General features: G+C 42.0%; 5 protein-coding genes and 1 long non-coding RNA gene across 13 annotated transcripts; 2 read left to right on the top strand and 4 right to left on the bottom strand.

The window, feature by feature from the left end:
• Window positions 1-1,266: 1,266 nt before the first annotated feature.
• LOC124220131 (membrane-bound alkaline phosphatase-like) lies at window positions 1,267-4,993 on the bottom strand. Its single transcript, XM_046628595.2, has 7 exons — window positions 4,739-4,993; window positions 3,829-3,933; window positions 3,410-3,630; window positions 2,957-3,322; window positions 2,274-2,616; window positions 1,879-2,190; window positions 1,267-1,622 (listed from the first exon to the last, which is right to left on the bottom strand). The coding sequence occupies exons 1-7, from the start codon at window positions 4,812-4,814 to the stop codon at window positions 1,435-1,437; spliced, it is 1,611 nt and encodes a 536-aa protein (XP_046484551.1). The 5' UTR covers window positions 4,815-4,993; the 3' UTR covers window positions 1,267-1,434.
• Window positions 4,994-5,251: 258 nt separating this feature from the next.
• Window positions 5,252-9,927, bottom strand: LOC124220134 (uncharacterized). 4 transcript variants are annotated; one of them, XM_046628604.2, is made up of 4 exons: window positions 9,516-9,927; window positions 9,068-9,369; window positions 8,707-8,961; window positions 5,252-8,491 (listed from the first exon to the last, which is right to left on the bottom strand). In XM_046628604.2, exons 2-4 carry the CDS (start codon window positions 9,290-9,292, stop codon window positions 8,315-8,317), a joined length of 657 nt encoding a protein of 218 aa, XP_046484560.1. In that variant the 5' UTR covers window positions 9,293-9,369; window positions 9,516-9,927; the 3' UTR covers window positions 5,252-8,314. The 4 variants fall into 4 exon arrangements, with proteins under 4 accessions (XP_046484560.1, XP_046484558.1, XP_046484559.1 ...); XM_046628602.2 differs by having other exon boundaries at window positions 5,252-8,545; window positions 9,516-9,922; XM_046628603.2 differs by having other exon boundaries at window positions 5,252-8,545; window positions 9,068-9,310; window positions 9,516-9,922.
• On the top strand, window positions 9,774-17,832 carry LOC124220132 (mitochondrial tRNA-specific 2-thiouridylase 1). 3 transcript variants are annotated; one of them, XM_046628596.2, is made up of 8 exons: window positions 9,774-10,036; window positions 16,012-16,160; window positions 16,227-16,392; window positions 16,459-16,643; window positions 16,724-16,950; window positions 17,019-17,186; window positions 17,255-17,482; window positions 17,591-17,832. In XM_046628596.2, exons 2-8 carry the CDS (start codon window positions 16,076-16,078, stop codon window positions 17,777-17,779), a joined length of 1,248 nt encoding a protein of 415 aa, XP_046484552.1. In that variant the 5' UTR covers window positions 9,774-10,036; window positions 16,012-16,075; the 3' UTR covers window positions 17,780-17,832. The 3 variants fall into 3 exon arrangements, with proteins under 3 accessions (XP_046484552.1, XP_046484553.1, XP_046484554.1); XM_046628597.2 differs by lacking the exon at window positions 9,774-10,036 and adding an exon at window positions 14,873-15,206; XM_046628598.2 differs by lacking the exon at window positions 9,774-10,036 and having other exon boundaries at window positions 15,757-16,160; window positions 17,255-17,489.
• Window positions 10,434-15,466, bottom strand: LOC124220124 (presequence protease, mitochondrial). The gene is made up of 5 exons (XM_046628587.2): window positions 15,035-15,466; window positions 11,842-14,908; window positions 11,056-11,578; window positions 10,808-10,970; window positions 10,434-10,688 (listed from the first exon to the last, which is right to left on the bottom strand). The coding sequence occupies exon 2, from the start codon at window positions 14,904-14,906 to the stop codon at window positions 11,853-11,855; it is 3,054 nt and encodes a 1,017-aa protein (XP_046484543.1). The 5' UTR covers window positions 14,907-14,908; window positions 15,035-15,466; the 3' UTR covers window positions 10,434-10,688; window positions 10,808-10,970; window positions 11,056-11,578; window positions 11,842-11,852.
• On the bottom strand, window positions 16,554-17,972 carry LOC138191062 (uncharacterized). The gene is made up of 2 exons (XR_011177334.1): window positions 17,855-17,972; window positions 16,554-16,734 (listed from the first exon to the last, which is right to left on the bottom strand). It is a non-coding gene; the product is annotated as an uncharacterized lncRNA (long non-coding RNA).
• Window positions 17,973-18,121: 149 nt separating this feature from the next.
• LOC124220133 (protein FAM185A-like) lies at window positions 18,122-20,546 on the top strand. Of its 3 annotated transcripts, XM_046628601.2 has the most exons (5): window positions 18,124-18,494; window positions 18,697-18,961; window positions 19,338-19,543; window positions 19,680-19,863; window positions 19,936-20,546. In XM_046628601.2, exons 2-5 carry the CDS (start codon window positions 18,793-18,795, stop codon window positions 20,259-20,261), a joined length of 885 nt encoding a protein of 294 aa, XP_046484557.1. In that variant the 5' UTR covers window positions 18,124-18,494; window positions 18,697-18,792; the 3' UTR covers window positions 20,262-20,546. The 3 variants fall into 3 exon arrangements, with proteins under 3 accessions (XP_046484556.1, XP_046484555.1, XP_046484557.1); XM_046628600.1 differs by having other exon boundaries at window positions 18,122-18,961; window positions 19,945-20,546; XM_046628599.2 differs by having other exon boundaries at window positions 18,123-18,961.
• The last annotated feature ends 810 nt before the right edge of the window (window positions 20,547-21,356 follow it).

Raw genomic sequence — 21,356 nt, 5'->3', positions numbered from 1 at the left:
ACATCACAGGATTACCTAATAAGAAATAATCTTGAAAGTACGATGTTACGATTGATAATTACGCTCAAATCGTAACTTGAGATCAACATTTTAAAGAGACAGAGATTACTATGGTCAGTGGGACGTGGACTTCGTTGTTAATTGAAAGTTTATAAATACGTGAAGTGCGAATATTCGGCATTTATGATATGTTATACCTACTCTTGTTTCTGTTTAAGGAATTCGTTGGGTATGGCTAAAATAAATGTGACATCGCTTGGCTACGTAGTTATAGTAAACAACGGTTGACACATCAATAAACAGGCAATCACAGATCTAGCATAATTATACAGCACATCTGAAAGATGTTTTGATTAATCTACAACGAATTAATTTTCGCTCCCTGCGAAGGATTCCACTTCCAATTTATTAGTGAATAATTTCTTGCGTTAATCCTAGAACAGTAACGGGGGGGGGGGGGGGGGGGGGGGGGGGGGGAACTCCCCACGCGAATTTAAATTTCCGGCCGCAAGTGAACAATTTACGTTCTCGACTCGAGACACATCAATTTTCGAGCAATTTCTTACAACTCGAGCAAAAACGTTGTTGGCCCACGTGATTCTTTATTACAAAACGAATAAAATCGTACCCTATAGGAGACTATTAACGATGCGATGTACCCGAGAGGTGGAATTTACAAAATTGGGGCGTTTTTTCACCCCACAATACCGAAATAAGTAAAAAAGAAAAACCTTACCGTTCTAGGATTAAAAATATTATATAAAAATCTTTTGCGCAATTGCGTAAGTAAAAACCGAATCCACGTGGACCTGCGGAATCCAAAATATCAGTATGCATGCATAATATAACAACATGATAATTTGAAACAATTAATTTATTTACCTACATAAAAACGTCACAGTGGTCACATTTTCACGACTCATAAGTCTCACGATTTCGACTCAATTGCTTACAGTGAATTTATATGCTCTGCTGCTGATTATCTTACTCAGTTAATCAACGTGCAAGACTTCTGTCACGTGTAATTTAACCGGGATGATGGGAGTACAGGAAACTGGGGCTCAATGATACTTTGACGTGGTAATAATGCATCAGATCAATGCAGCGATTAGTTTTAAAGATAAAATTCGACAATGAGCGAGAAATTAGTAATGATTTTGTAACGGGCCATTCTCAAGTGTCTTACACAGGAGCACGTCAAACGTAGGTAATTAATCAGACTATGTTTCAACGAGGGTATGTGAAAAAAATTATACGGGTACTACGTAATTGCGAATTATTCTTTATTTCAGAAAACACAATGACTTGAATTTTTCACACTCGTTGAATAACGGCAAAACACACAATCAAGGGTACAAAATATAAGGATTTTGTATCATCGGTGCTCAGTCTTGAAATCCTCAAATGCTGGGAAAACGGATTTGCCAACTATCATCACGTGCAAGCCGTGAGGCCTGTACCAATACAGGCTGCGTACGCCATGAAGTGGGCAATGCTGCTTTGCTCTAGGGTACCGGAAAAGAGGTGGGACCACGGACCACGAGCAAATATCGCCACGTCGTCTCCGCCGTGAGTTTCCGAAGACAGTGGAACGGTCGCAGCGTATTCGTACCTCACAAGAGCTGCAAGGTTTGTGAGTAAAAGCGATTGAAAAAAACATTTGCGAAATGACTAATGTCTACACTGCATAAAATGCTATGTTAAAATTGACTAATAGTATCCGGTGTCAACCACTATAGTCTTGTTTTTTCCTGGTCAAGTCAGAACTTGAACGTTAGATAGTGTTGGATTCACACGAGAAAATATTCTATACAAGTCCAAACCGCATTTTTTGGTTTACAATGTATGTGACAACACCTGACAAGCAGAACGTCTTACTCAAATCGTCGTCAGAGATGTCGTATCGGGTACTATTGGATGGCGTTTTGTATCCAGGACCGTTGGCGTAGCTCAGCGTTGTGTAGGGAAGATTGTCAACTCCGCTAATATCGGCGACCCCGAGAATATCGTTTCCGCGACTTGGGTATCCGGATATACTCATGACGTGTGCGTGGTCTGACGTCACAACAATAAGGGTGTCGCTCTCCTCGGTCAGCTGGTCCGCAAGACGAACCGCGGCCGCCATTTCCACCGTTTCGTCCAAGGCAAGGTGCGCATACGATGAATGATGGGCATGATCAATGCGGCCACCTATTGGAGTTGGAAGAAGGAATCGGTAGCTTATAGTTTAATCTCTCACTCTGTTGCGACGGAATTTGCACCCTTCCACGTACCCTCCACGAATAGGAAGTACCCGTTGTCGTTCTTCCGTAGGATCTTTATGGCCGCTTCCGTCATCTCTGCGAGAGTGGGCTCAGTTTCGGGGGTCGATTCCAGGTGGTACTGACAGTGGGAACTCTCGAAGAGTCCCAAGACGTAGTCGACATCGTCGGGATTGTCTATTACGTTCCGGAGGCCACTTCGGTTCCAAACGTAACTGTACGAGCTGTTACGATCAGCCTTGTTCTGCTTCCAGGTCTCGATCAAATCCACACCATCTTCTCTATAACCGTAACTACCTTCGTCGTCGACGGTTGAGTTTGGGAGAAACGTTCGACGTCCACCGCCTAAAACAACCTGAAATACTTCGTTATTGGGATTGTCACTATGCAATGCATCACCTGGTAGAAAAAAATTAAACTAATGCAATCGGGTTGGCAGCTGACCGTTGACCATGTTTTGATGCGTATGGATGGTAGGAACAGGCATATTAATGATTATGTTTGATTAATTTATGTGACATGAGCAAATTAAAAGCCCAAGAATTACGATTTGCCTCCATCAGAATTAAAAACTTAGGTTATGTGGTGATAAAATGGCACCGACAACCAGGCTCTGACGTAATAAGGACATTTTTCAATACTACCTTGCGCATTAGCTAACCGACCATTACTCCGGTTATCAGTCAAGGACTTACTTGAAAGTCTTTTCCAGGGTATTCAGTCACGAGCTGCGTTGCTATGTCCTTGCAAACTGTGGGGTTGTAACCGTCGTCCGTCACGTCTGCGTCGGTCTCCCAATTTCGCTCAGAGGTGTGCGCGTATGCTCCAGCGGGTGAGGCGTGTGTCACCCTCGTAGTCGTAACAATTCCGGCCGATTTTCCTTCGTTCAGAGCCCATTCGGCAATGGACGACACATGATTATCAGTGTCAGTTGAGGCTTCGCAATCTCCGCGAGTCACGATACCGTTGACACCAAGCTGTCCGTTGTTAGTCTTAACTCCGCAGAGGTAAGCCGTCGCTATACTTGCAGAGTCAGCTACTTGCCGGTTAAGATTGTAGGTCTGGAAGCAGTTAAAGGGTACTGAAATTCTGAGCTTGACCATCTTTCACAGAATCTAGAAGAAGCCTGTTGTCTATAGTTATGTCACCTTGGAGAATCCAGTGAAGGGAAACGTTTCCCAGTGCAAAGAATGTTCCTCTCCACTGTACCCATGGAGCTGTCCAAGATACGTTCGAGCAGCCATTAAAGTAGGAATTGACATTCCGTCACCGAGGAACATGATTACATTCTTTGCTTTGTTTGTGTTCAGCCTGTTTTTTGCCTTCGACTTGAGCGCCGTTTGCCCGTCATTGTACCAGTAAGCTGTGGCTGTCAAATCGAGACGAAGAAAATTGTCACATAGGGTCATCAGTGTGACACTTACGGAAGAAATGATACAACATATTTATAAAAAGAATCAATGGTTGTTCGGTAAATTATAAGTCATACACGAAATCAGTTATGGTTTTATGACTGATGAGACCATAGCACAGGTTCCTGCACTTTGTTTATGTTTACATTACGTACTCGTTTCATTCGAAAGATCAGCAACACCTAATTTCCCCAGGGATCTCTCTGACCTATCTAGTTTTTCCAGAGAATTCGGATGCCACCGCGATTCCTCCGCTTCCTCTGCGAAAAAAATTACTTATTCTCACATCTCGAAGTCTTTGCGTACTTTTATGTATTTGCTATCCTTTGAATTAAGTTCACATAGTTATAGACTCAATCCTAAGCCTATTCTTTGTTTCCGAACAAATTTCCATCGCTAGTAAAAATCTGTTACTCCAACGATTCGAATTTTTGCTTGTTTTTTCTGCCAATCGCTTATTATCGATGGGATTAGATAAAAGTTATTTGTTCAAGCACCAGCCGTAGCTAACACAAAATTATCATGCGCTTAAGTAATATCAGGATAACAATAAATGTGCATAAAACGTGACCGTATAGCAATAAACTTGAATATAACTGCAGCTCCTAACGTGGAAATCGTGAAACCAAAAACTATGGCATGAAGTCACCCCTACTGAAAATGTTTATGTGTTAAATCATAAAATGTTTTGAAAGAATTCAACATGTAATTTATTACATGATTTTCTTGTAAATTCGATAAAACATATAACAAATTACATAACAAATTACAAAAACACGAATCATCCGATTTACTAGGTTATTAATCTATAGTGATTTAATAGGATTTTTGATCTGGTATATCTGATGGTTCGTGCTTTTTAAATTGAATACGTGATTTTTGATGTATTTTTACGATTTTATAAGATAAATCATGTAATAAATTACACGCTGAATTCTTTCAAAAGATCTTATGACTTAACACGTGAAGATTTCCAGTACGGCGTACGTGATGTATTTTAACATCACCACCCTCAAGATACAACTATGAATCTAGACTCGTTGCAATATCCCGATCGATATTTACCTGACGTCAAACTGGGACGCCCAGCAACAGCCGCCACACTCACAGCAAGGAGGAAGAAGTGCAGTAAAGGTTTCATAGTGATCGAAAACTTGGATTTCAGCTAAGGCCGAAGAGAGAAAAAAAATAATTAAGTACTAAAGTCACAAGGAACCTCCTCCCGGTACCGATCTAACTGTTGTAGGGAAGTCGGCGACCAGAACTTCTAATATAAGATTTCATGGCGAGCCCTCTTCTCCCCGACACGTGTTGAGACTCATGGTATGTACCTACAAAGCATTATCTTGCATTCATATATTCGGGCGTGTCATGTCGTTTGACGACACATTACACGTGTAATGGAAAGGTGCGTGAATGCCAATAATTTACTGATTTCTTAATCCGTGAGTTAGGATCTCGCCTTTGTGGTCACGTGAACTGCACTGCGCACTTAAAGAGCTTGGAGTGATTAGAGATAATGGTCTCAAAGATTGTGTACAAGTGGGTGATAGGGGATTATCAAATAAACGATGCACGTTAACATCCCACGATTATTTAATTGATTCGCATTCGCACATGAAATTGTGCAATATTTTTATAATCGACAACCCGCAGTACAGTTGATCAAAAATGATTATTCATTACATAGTGTTGCGATTGTTGTCGAGTATGGAATTTTGCTTATTCTAGTGTCATTGCTGATTGTGATCAGGCGTTTTCTGCTTTTATGACAATTTTGTAATCGCCTCTGATTCGTTGATTCTGCGGATTCTTTTTACCGATAAACACCTGCCCTTTATCACACTTATGATTTGATAAACATTCGCAAAGCATGGCAATGCCATGCTCCTAATAAACCCAAGTTTTGGGCTCGCCTCGAAGCTCGCACGCTGCCGTTAGGCATAAAGTCATTCAAGACCGTTACGCCCTGAGTTTGATACAATCAGCACACAGATTAAGATGATTTCAATTTTAGCTACGCAAAGAGATTATCGAATGAAATGGTGATTCAGGTAACAGTTATAAGTTGGACACTTCATAAGCCATATCAAACGGTTCAACTTAATTAATGGTATCGTATCAGTTAATCGTAATTTTGATCTCTGAAAAAGTGAGAAAATATAAATTATGTAAAATATACATTGTTAAAAATGAAAATAAATTTATTATTCATCAATTAATTTTTGAATATTTAGTATAGCATATTTAGTAAGATTTAGCAGTGCCAGTACTTCGTAGACGTTTGCCTAGTAAAGCAATAGATACCAATAGACACTAATAGGTACATACATACATTTAATGTCATAAAGACGTTGAGTAAGTTAATCAACTCACTTAAATTTAAATTTTCTTTTTTTTATAAATTATTTTGCATTTTGAATTTTTCTTAATATATTAATTAATACATATATCCAATTGTTGTATTATATACAAATTTGTTTGCATCTATACGTCCCAGAAAATGCGATAGTCAAAATTTGTCCAAAAGTCGGCCAAATTATGTCCACCATCCCAAAATTCATCATCTCAAATACGACATGGTAATCCAAAACGTTTGTTGGGTTGTGAAATTCTTTTTAGGACGTTAAATTTTGGGACATTGTGCCTTGTGTCTAAGTATTGTCTGAGGTATATACAATGATATAGATGTACACGGGTGTGCCAACTTAAACTGTGCATTACAATATTTCAGAAATGAGGAGTACTATCGAAAAATGGTTCCGATGAGAATATTCCAATGTCGAGGGGGTTACATAATGGTGATACCAGTTTGGTTTTGATTAGTCCTGCTTGTGAGAAACTAGCATGAAGGTAGTTTTCTGGAATAGCAACCGATTGTTTTTCCGGAAAGAATGTTGTACCTCACGGTAATGCGAATTTAGCTGTACGTGATACAAGTTCATGTCATTCACAGATCGCGAGTTATGACTGTTCGAAACTCGGGAAGTCATGATACATGTTCTGTTTGAAATGCAATTACTATTAGCGATGCTGCATTCATGTATTTAAATACTTCTTTATTGTTAGGTACTTTTTCAATCGCAATCATTTTGGGTAAAAGCACGATTGTTTCAAGAGTTTATTAAATGTTGAAACACATTTCCCTCTGTCTGAATACAGAGTTGCAGTCGACGTTGGAAATGCTGCGGTGTGGCGAGCAGAGTATTGCGCTGGACCTTACCATACCTCAAAATTGTTATTATTGATACTATTTTCCCGGAACTTAGTATCATGAAAAATTTTCGAGTTGCGAATAGTCGTAACTGGTGATCCGTGAATGGTATGAACCTTAATCGCGTATGGCTGAATGTGCACTAACGTAAAGTACAACATCTGTTCCAGGAAAAGGTCGGGTACAATTCAAGAAAACTACGTTCGTGCTAGTTTCTCGCAAGAAGTACTACTTACAACGAAACTGATATCGGTGTCCATCGTGTGTTCTCCTCGAAACTATAATATTATCATCCGAACCATTTTTCGACAGTAGTCCTCATTTCCGATATTCTAATGCACGATTTATTTAAGTTGAGACAACCTGTAAAACACATAATATATTAATGAGTAAATCAATCAAATCGCCAATATATATACACACATCTTTCTTAAGTAATCAATGAGAGCGTGATTTTGCACACGAGGACGCAATAAAATATGCCAACTTGTCGATACCCTAACTTTGTAACGACAAGACTAACAGCATTCATAGATATAGATCCATATTACTCGATTAAAATTAAATCATCAGTCTATAAAATTGAATAGAAAATATTAGTCTTAAAAGTACCAGTATCGAAGTAATTGAATAAAATTACCTTTTCATATACCTATGCTTTTTTCGCCTCTCCTTTTTTTTAGACTATAAGCGTAAAAGAATTGAATCAACTTTGTTTAATAATATCGCTACTTATATCTGAAGGGGACTTAGGCGATATTAAAAAATGTGCGAAGTTAATCGAATTTATGAATTAAACAATTTGAATATCAATGCCTCGAATATAAAGTTAATAGAACAAGATTCTAGAAGAATGAAAAATTAAAAAATAGAAATGCGAAAGCACTTTGCGCGAAACAATAGGTCTTATTTTATTAGTCAAACATAAAGTAAGTGTATAATTAGTAGTTTATAGATCTCACGTTTATGTCACAAAGCCGATTCAGGCACTAAACAGAACAAGTAAATTTGCAATATATAAATAGAAAACGCGGCAATTGCCCGACCATCGAAGATTAAGAAAAGCAGTCAGAAATACGCATATACTATACAACCGTATGTAGGAGGTCTCTTCTCTTTTTTGTACAAATTTAATTACGTACAGAACAAAATAAGAGACTCTTTACCAGCTCGGTCATTTCACACATCTTTAGTTTCTACACATAAAACGTCAAATTTTTCGGTAACATGCGGGTATAACCGGATCGTATTTGATAATTCAACTGGAATTGGTTGGTTGATTGAAAATTCAGTGAAACAAAAAATAAATAAAAATAAAGACGAACAGATTGCTGGCTGCTCGGATAAATACGAACAGGTTACTTGAAATTATTAATTCTGTCCAGACTTTTTTAAGCTCAATACTCCACTTCAAGTCGAGCAGGAGTTCATTCTGGATGCTGATTTTCGCTGGTGTTGTTGGAGTTAGGGCTGAAAGACGGAGGTTCTTGCATTAGGGTCCTAGTCTCCTCTTCCTGGTCAGAGAGCGCAGAAGCAGTATTCTGGTGATTGGTGATCTGCTTTATTTTCGGGTGACTTGGGACCTCGGTGAGTACCGGCCCGTACTGCGAAGGGGAACCCACCAGCAAGTCAGTTGACGGGTTCAAACCGCCCAACATCTTTTATCATAATAACAAAAGTGGTGCGTAAGGTAAAGAAACAAACAAGCGGGGTAGAAAAACAGGCGAAAAACATTTGGGACAAAATTAATCACGGGGGCTACTCATTCAGTTCTTCAGTTCATATGCTATACAAGGGCATCTCCCTAATATGTACATACTTGTCCTCCACCCCCAGATGGCTCATTCCTGGGCAATTCTCTCTTCTTGTAAAACCGGAGCCATCCCCAAACCAGGCCAAGAAGAAAACCAAATGCCAACAATGTCGCGCCAATGGTCATTGTTCTTCCATTCGAATCATCACCGCTATATCGATTCCGATTAATCGGTCGTGAGCATTTCTTAGTGCTGTTGGTATCGGAAGCAACCGGCATCGGCTGAACTTCGATAGGTTTGGTAATCTGAATCTGTTTGGCCTGAGGACATACAGTTATGCATTGTCACATTGTTTCCGATGGTAACAGTAATAACGTAAAAATAGCGACTAAGTAACGGCAGTGTTTTAGCGTTGTTTGAAAGCACCTCAATTTGAGGACCGGTTGATTCGCTGGACACCAGGGCGACGATGAGGAAAATGAGGCCCGCCGATATTAGAGGGACTGCGGTGGAGAGGCTGACCCATTCGAGCCATTTTCTGAGGCCGAGCTTATGCCTGGTGACCGAACCGACACCCAAAAAGCCATCGACCCCGGTGTCGTAGGAGTAGCCAACGGTGGTTGGCTGGTAAACAGCCCCGTTGTCGGGCATCCCTCGTTTAGTCGTGACCTGCGATGATTTTAGACTCGTAAGTTCGGCCACACGAAACACGTTAGAAGTTGTCTCCACTACGGTTGAGTGCAGAAAGCAAAAAACAAAACATTGGTGTCGCGATCGATGAAGTTGAGACAAGAAAACAAAATACACACGACGAGAATCAGACACTGCACGGCCTCGTGTATGTAATACGAAACGATTGAAAAACAGGACCAACCCAAAGGCGGCGAGGAACCAGTTTTCTACTGCAAACAACTGACAGGAGGTTCCTTAAACAACGCAATACGGAATCTGTGATGCACACACGACTGATCGCAACCTGCCAATTGGAAGCTTCGCCTGACGTCACATTACCGTCAAGAGAGTGCGAGGAGGATATACACAGCACTATGGCTGTCTTGTTTTATCCCTCCAAGTGCGCATGTGTAAAGTCTGCCAAAACGTATTTTCCCGCAAAATATCTGCGCGCGCAACGCATAAACGCGTTTTCACTGTTGCGCTTTCTCCTTCTCGCTTCCTAGCTGTCAAAAATCGGACAGTGGCTCGAATTTATAGTCCCCACCGGGAAGGCAGAGAGGAGGAGACGCAACTTTGTACGTTGACTAAAGATCTAGAACGACTGCTAACCCGTTGACTAGTGACTACGAACCTAATGGGGGCGAAAGCGAAAATGAACGAGGTAAATTCATCGTTAAGCGGCGCCCTCTGCGTTGCGCAACTCAAGTCGGGAAACGGTCGGTACGTAAAGATGACTTGAACAAATGTTACTATCGCTTGTACCCAGATGCATAATGCAGCGTCGGCTATTATTATGACTGTGAAATGACCACCGACTGATGAAAATTCAATTGAGGCAATTCATTTGGTACACTTTGATTGCTTCGCCAGTGTTCGCTCAAAACCGCTTTTAGCAAGACAAGCGTTTTACCTAATCGATTCTGAAATTGAGCGGTTTCTTCTCCAAGAACGTCAACAAAGGAAGACTAACATATTTTGCGTTTCATATTTTTTAGAAAAATTTCGGCTGTCATTGAAAACCGCTATATCAATTCAGTCAGACCCTGTACTCACGTAATTTCTCAATAGAAAACGAATGCGTAATGACTCAAGTTGAGTACAGCAAAAAACATTCAGAAATCCAAACTTCATTCCATTTTATTATAAGATATAAAAATATTCAAAGAAACCTTTAACTTAAACACATTACATCATATACCGTTAAACTTTATGCACTATAATCACATATGTAATCTGCTCTGCTTTCTGGTCAGGTCGTAACTTCATTTTTGCCAATTGTTCGCACGTTTACACGTTGGCTTTGTTCGCGGAAAAGCTGGCTCCCACTTTTCGTTCGGTCTTCGGACGACTTCTCTAATCTCCTCGGGATGGGCTGCACAAGAGAGATCAAATTATTATTTGAAATAGAGATAAGTGTGTTAGGGTATGTTAAAATAAACGTAGTAACGGTACTGCATATCAGTTCAAGACTAACAATAACCCCCAACTTACGTTTGTAGAAATCAATGTGACGGCGGGCTATAGCATGCTGTAGCATGAATGACTCGTACGTAGACTTTAGGTCATGCACATAGATGAATCTGTGAGCATCGATCATAGGTTCACCTTTTACCCACTGCAGGGTTCCCAGTACCAAGTAAACTGTCCCATCTTTCTAAGATATGAAACACAGTTTATTAAGGTCGATTTTCTCATACAAACGTTTCACCATTACCACAAATTGGGATGCGTTTACTCACCACTCTCGTATCTCCCATCTGCAATGGGTCTTGGATAAAGTCTGGATATGGAAGATCTGTTGCCGAGACTTTTGTACTATTTTCATTTGCGTTCGTTTCTGCTTGTTTCAGTTTCTTTTTTTTTGTTACCTTACGTTCTTTCCCTGAGCCAATGATGCGCTTGATACTCTTGTAAGTCCGCAGGTCACGATTCATCCCTCTCGTCAATGGAATCTGAACTCGATTTGTCGTCTGGTTCACAGATTCTAGCATATAGGACTCGTGTTCATATCTTCTGACGATACCGATAGTCCTTATTGTACTGACACAATGTCGATAGTTATCCTCAGTAAAATACTCTGGTATGTCCTCGACTGTAACTGGTACGTGGGGTCTAGCCCCGTTGAGAATATTGTATCTATTAAAGATTGGCAGAACGCCAGGCTCCGAATCGGTGGTAGTCTTCTTGCAAGGAGTACTTGGGCTGCTCTCACCCACTGCATGGCATCTGAAGTAATAGTAATCCTGAGCAGTGGGTGGTTGACTGAAATGATGAAGAAATATTTGAATTTTTTTGAGAAAACTTTGTCTCTGCCTACAACTTTTACTGTTCTTCTCCTGAAGTGAGAGACGATAAAAGAATCTTGCATTGCAACATACGGAACTTTCACAGAACATAGAGACCTAATTTTTCGGACAAGGATAAGTAATGAAACACAGTAATCGATTCACTAGAAAATTGTAAACAGTTGGATAATTTATTGAAGTTAAATGAAAACAATTAATATGTTATTCGATTTGAGCTACCCCACAGTCTCCTATTGGTGTGAAACGACTGTCCACTTTTCAGGCCGCTCTTGAAGTGCTGGATTTGGGCGTCCTATCAGCGATCTGCCTATCAGAACCCCTGTCGATTCTGGTTTAAGAAACTCCTCAGCAACAGCCATCAACTGATCTTTGGTAACAGCCTTCAGCTGAATTCTGTGTAACTGTACTTCGTCGTCTGACAGATCATGGATAAACTTTGTCATTCCCTGGTGTCCTGGTGGCACGGGAGAGTCTACATGTTGAAAAATGCCGAGCTTAGCCTCGTCGATCTCTTCTTGAGACAGTGTGTACTTTTGTAGGAATTCGTACGTTCTATCGAATGCTTCCAGAGTGTGTGTGGAGTTCGGGTCTCGATATGAGAAAAACGAAAATACACCATCTGAGGACAGTTTTGCACCACCTCCGTAAGCACCCCCCTTTTCTCTCACTTCAGGGTGAAGATAAACAGAGGTAACAAGCTTCGAGAGCACTCGTAGAGCTGCAAAGCGTGAATCCTGATAGGGGACAGTGAGTATGGATTTGGAGGCATAGTTCACTGGGAAGGGAAGAACATGATGAATGCCTTGGTTCTCTTGCACCAGCCCTTTTCCGTCGGTAATAAGACGTGACTTTAGTGCCGCTTCGCCCGGCAGTTTCTCATAGAAAGACTGGATCTCGAGCAAGCTATTATCCTTGCTACCTGACGATAAATTGAGAGCTGACCTCAACTGCTTTTTATTTAAAATTTTTTTGGCAATCTGCTGCATTTGGCTCAGTACAGGGCTCAAATCTTCAGCCTGGGCAATTCTCTTCATTTTTTCAACAAAGTCAAGTCCAGATAAGCTTTCGCGACGCCTAGCTATCGGCGAGACAAGGCTGGCCGAGCTGCTTAGCGCATATATATGTCCTAAATCAGCAATTCCATTCGCCACATTGGCTGCTGTCACCTTCACCAAGGTTTCAAATCTCTTCATGTCGGTTAGATCAACGTTATTGAAAAGCTCTTCCCACAGCTTCCACATATCAGCAGAGTTTCTGTCCAAACAATACGACTGAAAGAGGATCCCCTCCTCGAATTTACATATGTGATTCTTCAGCTCAGCGATATGATGGGAGAGGCTCAGACCACCTGTTTTGAGCTGTGTCATTTGATCGAAAGTTCTGTAATCATAGTTAGCGGTACCCATCTTTGCGACAATTGTATTAAAAAGTGGGACCAAATCTTTGAGCTCATCATCGAGATCCGCAATGTTGAGGATTCCTCGGAAGTAGGTGACGTCATTAGTCGGTTGAATGGCGAGTTGTAAAGGAACACCGGATACATGAAGGTCAATAAGGGGGACACGTTGTATGTCGTCTTCCAAGTCTTCAATTTTCAAGGAGGGCAGTACGCTTGTATCTTCCTTTTTCTCTTGTTCTGCAACCAGTGCCTGTCCTTCTTCAAAGATCTTATCAAATTCCTGAGGGGAGAGGCGATCCAATTTTTGGGCAAGGATAGCACGCTCAGCGGCATTCTTTTGTTCTTCGTATGTCTCGTCTGGTGACATTGTCAATGTAAGCCTGTGCTTGTTTTCCTTGAGATATTTGTTCACTAGATCACATAGGTGTCTAGGATTGCGTTCTAGGGATTTTCTAAGCGTGGCAACTGCTTGATTCACTTTCATTGCTTGCACAATGTCACCCTCGTGGTTCCAGAGCGGAGTCATGCTCAGTAATAGATTGAGTCCGAAGTTAGAAGTCTGGTGTTTAATGTTCAGTTCTATACCATGAAGAACAGCCTCAACATGGCTCTGTTCAAATCCATTGTTCACAACATGGGCTACAGTGCTCTGAACGATTTCATCAACTTTGGAAAAATCTTGTGGCGAAACGCCTTGTAAGCCAACAACAAAAGTGGTATCCCTGGAATGGGAATCGTATCCAGTGACAGGACTGAAACCTCCACCGATGTTTGGCTCCACCAGCGACTTATAGAATGCAGAATTTGGACCCTTCAGGAGAAGCTGTGAGAGAACGTACAACTCAAAAGTTTCCTGAACATTAGTGATGTCAGAACACAGCCAGCCAACTGCGATAGAGCTCTGCTTCTCCGGATCTGTAGCCATGGGATCAGGCCTGCATTGTATATGTTCCGATTTAGGTTGATTCCATCGTTTTTCAAGTGGTACCCTGGTTGCTGATGCGTCAACATGATCGAACTTGCAAAGATATTCATCATTTACAAATCTCAAGTGATCTTCAAGAGGGAAATTGCCATAAGAGAAAAAGCGAGCATTGGAGGGATGGTAGTATTTAGCGTGAAAGTTGACTAGATCTTGATGGGTGAGCTGGGGTATAACAAGAGGGTCTCCTCCAGATATTACTGCGTAAGTATGACTGGGTAAGATAGAATTGAGAAGACGTTCGGCAAAAATGCTCTCATTCTGGCTGAATGCACCTTTCATCTCATTAAACACAACACCTTTAAAGACGATAGGCGACGTCTTATCGTTGACGTCGGCATGTTCAAGGCGCCAGCCTTCTTGTCTGAAATCTAGAAGCCTCAAGTTTGGTTTGAAAACGGAGTCCAGATAAACAGCCTGTAGGTTCCTGAAGTCCTTCAGGTTCTGGGTTGAAAATGGATAGACTGTGTAGTCTGGACCAGTCATTGCGTTCATGAAGGTCGCAAGAGACCTACGCAGCATTTTGAAAAATGGATCACGACAAGGAAACTTCTCGCTCCCGCAGAGGGTTGTATGCTCCAAGATATGCGGAAGTCCCGTCGAGTCGGTTGGAGTCGTTCTGAACCCGACAGCGAAAGCATTGTTCCCATCTTCTCGTCGCAGGTGGAGGTACTGCGCAGCAGTCGCAAGATGCTCCAATCTCACGGCAGTCAGGTTCAACTCTTCCACATCGGCAACCTGGTTGACGCGGAATCCGTGGATATTCTGACCCTCCTTATAAGCGTCGACGAGTGGTTTACCGCTGACGGCGACTCGCGCGTCAAGAGAGGCTCGAGCGATGCCGAATTGTGACCGCCGTCTCAGCAACCCTCTTTTGTAGGCCACCTCGAGGAGGCGAGACATCGCTGATAGAAATTTATTTGAGAATGATTTCGCGATCAAAATTACTAAGAGCGATAACTCCTCACTGGCTGATGCAATAACTAGCACTGCCGAATGAGGTTGTTGGTTGCGTGATTAAAGGAACTAACCTATAAACCCGGCTTTTGACTCCGCTGCTCGGTAATGGGGACATGCGTTCTTATGACTATCTCGTGACTGTCCCTGACACGGTCGGATCTATAAATTCATTGGTGCTTTTGCTGTTGTAGGCCAATGTGATTGGCTTATAAAGTCCATATGAAGTAACGCAACCGTAACGTGGTATGTAAACCAATCTTTACTCTCGGAATAAACAAAGTTCGATAATCAATAGAAGCCCGAATTATGTAGACTTTTCCAATCAATTCTTGATTATTGGACTACCGATTAGTGTCCATTGCACCTTCCTTAAATACCTTATTTATATGCATGGAACTACAATCGGTATTGGTGTGTTCCTGGTTGACATTGTTGCCATTGGTTGATTTTTTTCGTAAATCTATATCAAAGGGGTGCCCTAGTCGATTTCAAGGTTGTATACGATATATCTACAAATATCGAAGTCCACGTGTGATTTCGTAGAATTTATGCCATTTTTTGATTTCTGCATCAAATGAAAATGTGTTGGAGTGTTATTCTTCAGAATTGCGTATTGAACAGAGCTGATAAACCCGTTTTCGCGTAGATACTTGAACTTCGATATTTAGAGATATATACATCAACGTCGAAATCAACCACAGCACCCCCTTTGGGCGACCCTCGAATATTCGATGGAGACGTCGTTGACGGAAACGTAGTCTTTCTGTGGATATTCACCTAACAGTATTAAAGCTGATTTAAAAGTCGAGCATGTGATGCATGTGCTTACTTACGATAGTTGATAAAGATGCAGTCGCTTTATCGCGACTTACTTTTCTGGCCTTTTGGGGATTCTCTACTAGCGCTAACCTAACCTAACCGTGACTTTTGTGTACTTTCGTTAACGAACTTACAGTCACCACCTCCGAAACACTCTATCTGACGCACCTAATCTATGGTTTTCTCAGAACGCATCAACTCCACGTGCTTAAACTTTTACACTTTACAGTGGAGTAAACAGGGTCCACGGAATCTAAGTGAGGTTAGACTAGGAGCAAATTGACGGGTAGATTATGCGTTCGGGGATCCGGAGGGTGGTCGTAGGCATGTCGGGGGGCGTGGACAGCGCCGTGTCGGCCTTGCTATTGAAGAGAAAAGGTTGGCGATTCTAAAAGCTGTGAAACAAACAGCCGTATCACGCAAACCTTTTCTCCACTTTTATAGGCTTCGATGTCGTTGGAGTCTTCATGCAAAATTGGGATGCAAACGAAGAGATCGGGACATGTACGATCGAACAAGATTACAAAGATGCGGAACGCGTATGCGATAGACTTGGGGTGCCTCTGACTCGCATCGACTTCGTCAAGGAGTACTGGAACGAAGTCTTCAGGTACAGCATCCCTTGGTGCTTGACGCCGTTTAGAGACTGTTACGATAAAGAGAATTTCTATTTTAGTAATTTACTGAAGGATTATGAGAGTGGGTATACGCCCAACCCAGATATCCGTTGCAACAAGTTCATCAAGTTTCGCAGCTTTTTTGATTACTCGACTAACAAGCTGGGTGCGGATGCCATCGCTACTGGACATTATGCAAATACTAGTTTTGGTACTTACCTCCAACGCTATGTCTCAAACAAAAGTAAGGAACAATGGAAAATATGCACCTTTTCTGATGAGCGATGGCGGCAACAGTTTGATCCCTTTCCATGTTGGTTGCAGACGTGAAACTCCTGCAAGCGAAAGATGCAATAAAAGATCAAACATTCTTTTTGTGCCAAATACCCCAAGATTCTCTCAGGCTAACTATGTTTCCGTTAGGAGAATATTACAAAAAGGATGTTGTGAAAATTGCACGAGAAAACGGCCTGTATAACGTCGCTAATAAGAGAGAGAGTACAGGAATATGTTTCATCGGTAAACGCCGTTTTCAAGACTTCATCTCGGAGGTCCGTATCTGTGCAAAGTCTAGCGATAAATGAACTTATTCCAAAAACAAAGTCACCTTTGTTTTCAGTACGTGGACAAAAAACCCGGTAACTTTATAGACTTAGATACCGGCACAGTCGTCGGAAAGCACAACGGCATCCACCACTGGACTTTGGGACAGGGATGTAGAATCGGAGGTGTCCGAAGGCCATACTTTGTTTTCCGTAAAGATTCCAAATCCAATGATATTCTCGTGGTACGTTTGCATGTTGTTAATTGGCAACAATAGCAAGGTCTACCCTAATTTCTATGGAATATGCACAGGTTCAAGGAACCAACCACCCTGCGTTATACACGCAATTGGCACTAACTTCAAGGGTTCACTGGATCGACCCTGGCATGGAAGACTTAGTTAAACGCCAAGGCATTCTCAATTGCAATTTTCGCTTTCAACACACCCATCCTCTCGTACCGTGCAAAATACTCCAAACCCTCGACAATCGATTGATTATCCGTATCAACAAGCCACTTCGCGCTGTGACGCCAGGGCAGGTAAGAGGTCGATATTTTTGTTTTCCGAAAATACATAGAACATTTTGTCTCACAAGAGATTAGTTTGATAGAAGTTCCAAAGATTAATTCCACGTTTTATTCTGACAGTTTGCTGCGTTGTATTTGGCTGACGAGTGCCTAGGAGGTGCACAAATGCTGAACGTAGGACCGCCGCTTTACTCATTAAATCAAAGTAACAGAAAAGATATACAAGAGGAGCAGGATGATTCTGAGGAATACCAGAATTCTTTAAAACCTCCAATTCAGGAGGCTAGGCATAATTCAGTCTTGCATTAAAATATTATGATACTTTTGTTACCATGTAGTTGATAAAATATTTATTTTTTAAACGTTGAGTTGCCGTTATTTTACCTTTACGTCCCTGCAGGCTTTTGTGTATCCTAGAAGACAAACGATTCTGATCGTACGAATTCGTCGGACTATATTTTGAACTTTGAGGTTAAGGTTCTTGCAGAGCGCGGGAAAGCTTTGCGAATCCCCACGGACAGTTAAAGGAAAGATATGTAGCCCACTTGATAGCCCATACCAATGGCGTAGCTCGACCAGAGAACGTTACGATTGGCCGAGTTTTATGCATGTTCCTACTCTCTTGCATTATCTGTCAAATGAAAGCTTTGACATAACAGTCGGCATAGCCGCGCCTCTCATCAAGTAAATACGTGCGTTGGAATGTGAACGCATCGCCGAATTAGATCTTTCTGAACAATCCCAATCCTACAGCTAATCCTCAAGAGTTGATAAGGTCACAGTACTAAAAATTAGAACCTGAGACTTGTCGGCCGGTCCTCGTTGTGTGTTGCCGGTACCGTAATTAAACATTCAAAGCCAGGGAGCCAGTTGTATTTGGCCGCCGGGTCCCTGAAGACGTCTTACCCTGTTTCTTCACTTTTCGAGTAAACTCTGATAATCGCTATTTCCCACACACCGAAGCCATCTAAATATTTCCAAAGGGGTGCGAATGGGTAGGCTGGGTTAGACGAACATAGATAAGGTTAGACTAGGTTAAGTTAGTTACATTTAGTTAGGTTCCCTGGCTCTCGGTCAGCGGAGGTATCAGAATGAATACGGCGTGTGGGCGATTTTTCCTATCGTATCTTCGTCTGAACCAAAAACTGTACGCGAATATTCCGGCGGGCAGTCGTTGCTTTGGAGGTTCCACCGAGTATGAGAATAAGCGAGCGGTCGTTCTTCAGGAGGTCGCAAAGAATGTTAATCCTTTTGGTAAGGTGGTCGTCGAGGTACCTTGCGATGTTGAAATTCGACCCACCGACTTCGAAAGGTATCCTGATATGAATACCCTCCTCGTCCGTGTCCTGGTCGTTGAAGACTCTGCCGTGGAGAACCGGCCCTCTAGTCTTATCTCTGTCGAAGTAAATGACCGCGAAGTCTGGGAAGTCAAAGGAGATACGCCGATTCCCGCCAATGCCAAATGCCTCATAGAGTCACCAATCCGGTTTGGTAAGAAAAAACGAACTTTGTTTCGTAATATAAATGTTATGAATCAGTTTAAAATTGCTTAGGTCACGTAGCTCTGAGGCTAACAATCGTGAGATCAGAGTTTCAAACTTTTGCAAGTATGAAGACGCGATAAATTACGCCCTTTCGTCTTAGCCCAGTTTTAGTGTCTATCAATTGAGCGCTGCATAAGTGAGGTATAATTACTCTTCAGATACTTCTATGCATGGTTTCGTACTACGGTTCAGTAATTCCATTGTGCGTCGGGGTTTAGCAAAAATACCTATTCATTTCACAAGTTAGCCACGATATATAATTTGGTAGATGGTTTTAAATCAGCTGAAAACAGGTATCACGAATTGCGCTTCACTTTTTTCAGATGTTGATGTCCGGGCAGCCGGTATGAGCAGCGTCAATGTTTCTGGCATGGTATCAGACTCGATCATAGTAAGAACCGCGGCGGGTAATATAACTGGGGAGAAGTTGCAGGCGAGTCAAATGATACTGTCGTCTGACGATGGTGGTTCCGTTACTCTACGTCGCACTCTTCAAGGAAATATTGAAATCAACACTGTCGACAGAGGGGTGAGATTTCACCCGTCTCTTGCGTGATACGTATACATACAGTCAGATGGGTTTTATTTTTCCTTTTGTTTTCTTTCTGCGTTACTTTTTCATCCTCCGTTGGTTTTTCTTTTGGTTTTTCTTTTTTCTATTACAGACAGTTCGTGCCGATAAATTTTTAGGCACGGATTTAAAGGTGTCCACAGAAAACGGGGATGTCGACATAGGCAGCAGTTACTGTACCAATTCATATTTCACCACTGAGAACGGTAATCTTACCCTGAACAACCTCCACATGGATTCTACCATCGACATACCGGGAAACGGAGGATTGAATATACGTAAGTTGTCGCAGTAGATGGTTTATTTAAGGGGTTTTTCACCGCAACCTGATGTATTTTTGACTTTTATAGTTTGTCTAGACGGATCCTTGGATGCGAAGTTGAATACAGGACCCTCCAGGGTACGTGTTGTTCGTTTATCGGCTAATTCCAGCATATCCTCGTCAGGCGATGTCATCCTCGTAGTACCCGAGCAAAATGACATACAGTTAAACCTGAAGGCTGGCAGACTCGATGTCGACGGTAGTATAAACGGTATGGAAGAGCACACCCGCAATGTTCAGCGGTTTAAAACTTTTAAGGGAGATACCTCTCTCGATGTAATGTCGGATAAAAGTATCAAGGTAAGTAAAGCGAGCTGGGCAGACACTTTGAACCTTGGAAGGTTCCTGCGCTAGGCTTACCTCCTGGGAACAATGAGCGACTACACGTTGAAGCATAACAATAATAAAACTATGAGAAAAAAATGTTTATTTTCATTTATATTTTTATATCAAGTTTTTCACATATATACGTAGGACATTAAAGACAATCGTCGTCGTCGATTAATTGCGTGCCATTCCAAATGGTGCATATGCATGTACGATACCTACCTTGCGTCTTGTGAACGCCGATATATACCTAAGCGTGAATCTCTGTAATACTGACGCGACTGTTGAATAAAAGTATTTCTGTTTGTCAAATTCTTTGTCCGATGTCGCATTATTTTAACCTATTGCCCAAGTCGGTAACATATATTGCATGGTAAATAAATCCAAACGGATGCAACGTAAAGTTCGAGCGGGAACATGATGTTCTGCTACCCAACAGTCGGGAACCGGGAAGGGGTTCGTGTTTCAAAACGCTCACGAGATGTCAGCAGGCGCTTTATCCCGAGTCAATTGACCCAGGGCAGCCCCCTGACACACGGTGCTAAAAGTGGTTCGCAAAATGTCCCTCGATCCTGCCGCCAATTTCCACCGCTAGTGGCGCTAGAAGTTACCTGACGAGCTTGCGCGCGGTCAGCGAGGGCAGCGAGCGTGTCAGAAGTCTACTACTAGCGCTACGTAGAGGAACTAAAAAACAGGGACAAGACGCGTACAATTTTTAGTATACGAGCAGTGATGTCAAGGGGCTGACCCAGGGCCTAGCGACACCAGCGGCCTAGCACGTACTTAACTGACTTAACACTCGCTTGGTGTGTGATGTGTCGCGATAGCTTATAAGTATATCTCCACTTATTGCTGCAGAATGATTTGGCCCTGTGGAGAGTGCGGAAGGATGGCACTCATACTCTCTAATGGACGACGCGTTTAAAATGTGGTCAAATTTTGTAGGCAAATAAAGGTACACAGAATAACCGACGTAGCGCTGATCGACACAAAATTGAATTTTGAAGTCAGTTACACACGCAGATTTCTATGCCTATGTATAAAAATCTGTGGTTATACGGTTACACTTACGGGCAACTTACGTTTAACATCGCCACCCATATTTCCACCCAAAATCAGCTC

The sequence above is a fragment of the Neodiprion pinetum genome, chromosome 5 (genome assembly GCF_021155775.2).
Source record: "Neodiprion pinetum isolate iyNeoPine1 chromosome 5, iyNeoPine1.2, whole genome shotgun sequence".
NCBI lineage: Eukaryota > Metazoa > Arthropoda > Insecta > Hymenoptera > Diprionidae > Neodiprion > Neodiprion pinetum.
Note: the sequence above shows the minus strand (reverse complement) of the source record. Positions and strands in the feature narration are given on the sequence as shown.

What these genes read in the sequence shown, in the direction of transcription:
- LOC124220131 (XM_046628595.2), bottom strand. Translation starts at nt 4,814, where the DNA reads ATGAAACCTTTACTGCACTTCTTCCTCCTTGCTGTGAGTGTGGCGGCT. An exon ending in TGATCTTTCGAATGAAACGA is followed by an intron (nt 3,631 to 3,828) that starts GTACGTAATGTA and finishes TCGATTTGACAG; the next exon opens with CCACAGCTTACTGGTACAAT. An exon ending in ACCCTGGAAAAGACTTTCAA is followed by an intron (nt 2,617 to 2,956) that starts GTAAGTCCTTGA and finishes GAAGTATTTCAG; the next exon opens with GTTGTTTTAGGCGGTGGACG.
- LOC124220134 (XM_069136686.1), bottom strand. Translation starts at nt 9,292, where the DNA reads ATGCCCGACAACGGGGCTGTTTACCAGCCAACCACCGTTGGCTACTCC. An exon ending in CAACCGGTCCTCAAATTGAG is followed by an intron (nt 8,962 to 9,067) that starts GTGCTTTCAAAC and finishes GTATGTCCTCAG; the next exon opens with GCCAAACAGATTCAGATTAC. An exon ending in CATCTGGGGGTGGAGGACAA is followed by an intron (nt 8,546 to 8,706) that starts GTATGTACATAT and finishes TTATGATAAAAG; the next exon opens with ATGTTGGGCGGTTTGAACCC.
- LOC124220124 (XM_046628587.2), bottom strand. Translation starts at nt 14,906, where the DNA reads ATGTCTCGCCTCCTCGAGGTGGCCTACAAAAGAGGGTTGCTGAGACGG.
- LOC124220132 (XM_046628596.2), top strand. Translation starts at nt 16,076, where the DNA reads ATGCGTTCGGGGATCCGGAGGGTGGTCGTAGGCATGTCGGGGGGCGTG. An exon ending in CTTGCTATTGAAGAGAAAAG is followed by an intron (nt 16,161 to 16,226) that starts GTTGGCGATTCT and finishes CCACTTTTATAG; the next exon opens with GCTTCGATGTCGTTGGAGTC. An exon ending in ACGCTATGTCTCAAACAAAA is followed by an intron (nt 16,644 to 16,723) that starts GTAAGGAACAAT and finishes TGTTGGTTGCAG; the next exon opens with ACGTGAAACTCCTGCAAGCG.
- LOC124220133 (XM_046628599.2), top strand. Translation starts at nt 18,562, where the DNA reads ATGAATACGGCGTGTGGGCGATTTTTCCTATCGTATCTTCGTCTGAAC. An exon ending in AGAGTCACCAATCCGGTTTG is followed by an intron (nt 18,962 to 19,337) that starts GTAAGAAAAAAC and finishes CACTTTTTTCAG; the next exon opens with ATGTTGATGTCCGGGCAGCC. An exon ending in TCAACACTGTCGACAGAGGG is followed by an intron (nt 19,544 to 19,679) that starts GTGAGATTTCAC and finishes TTTCTATTACAG; the next exon opens with ACAGTTCGTGCCGATAAATT.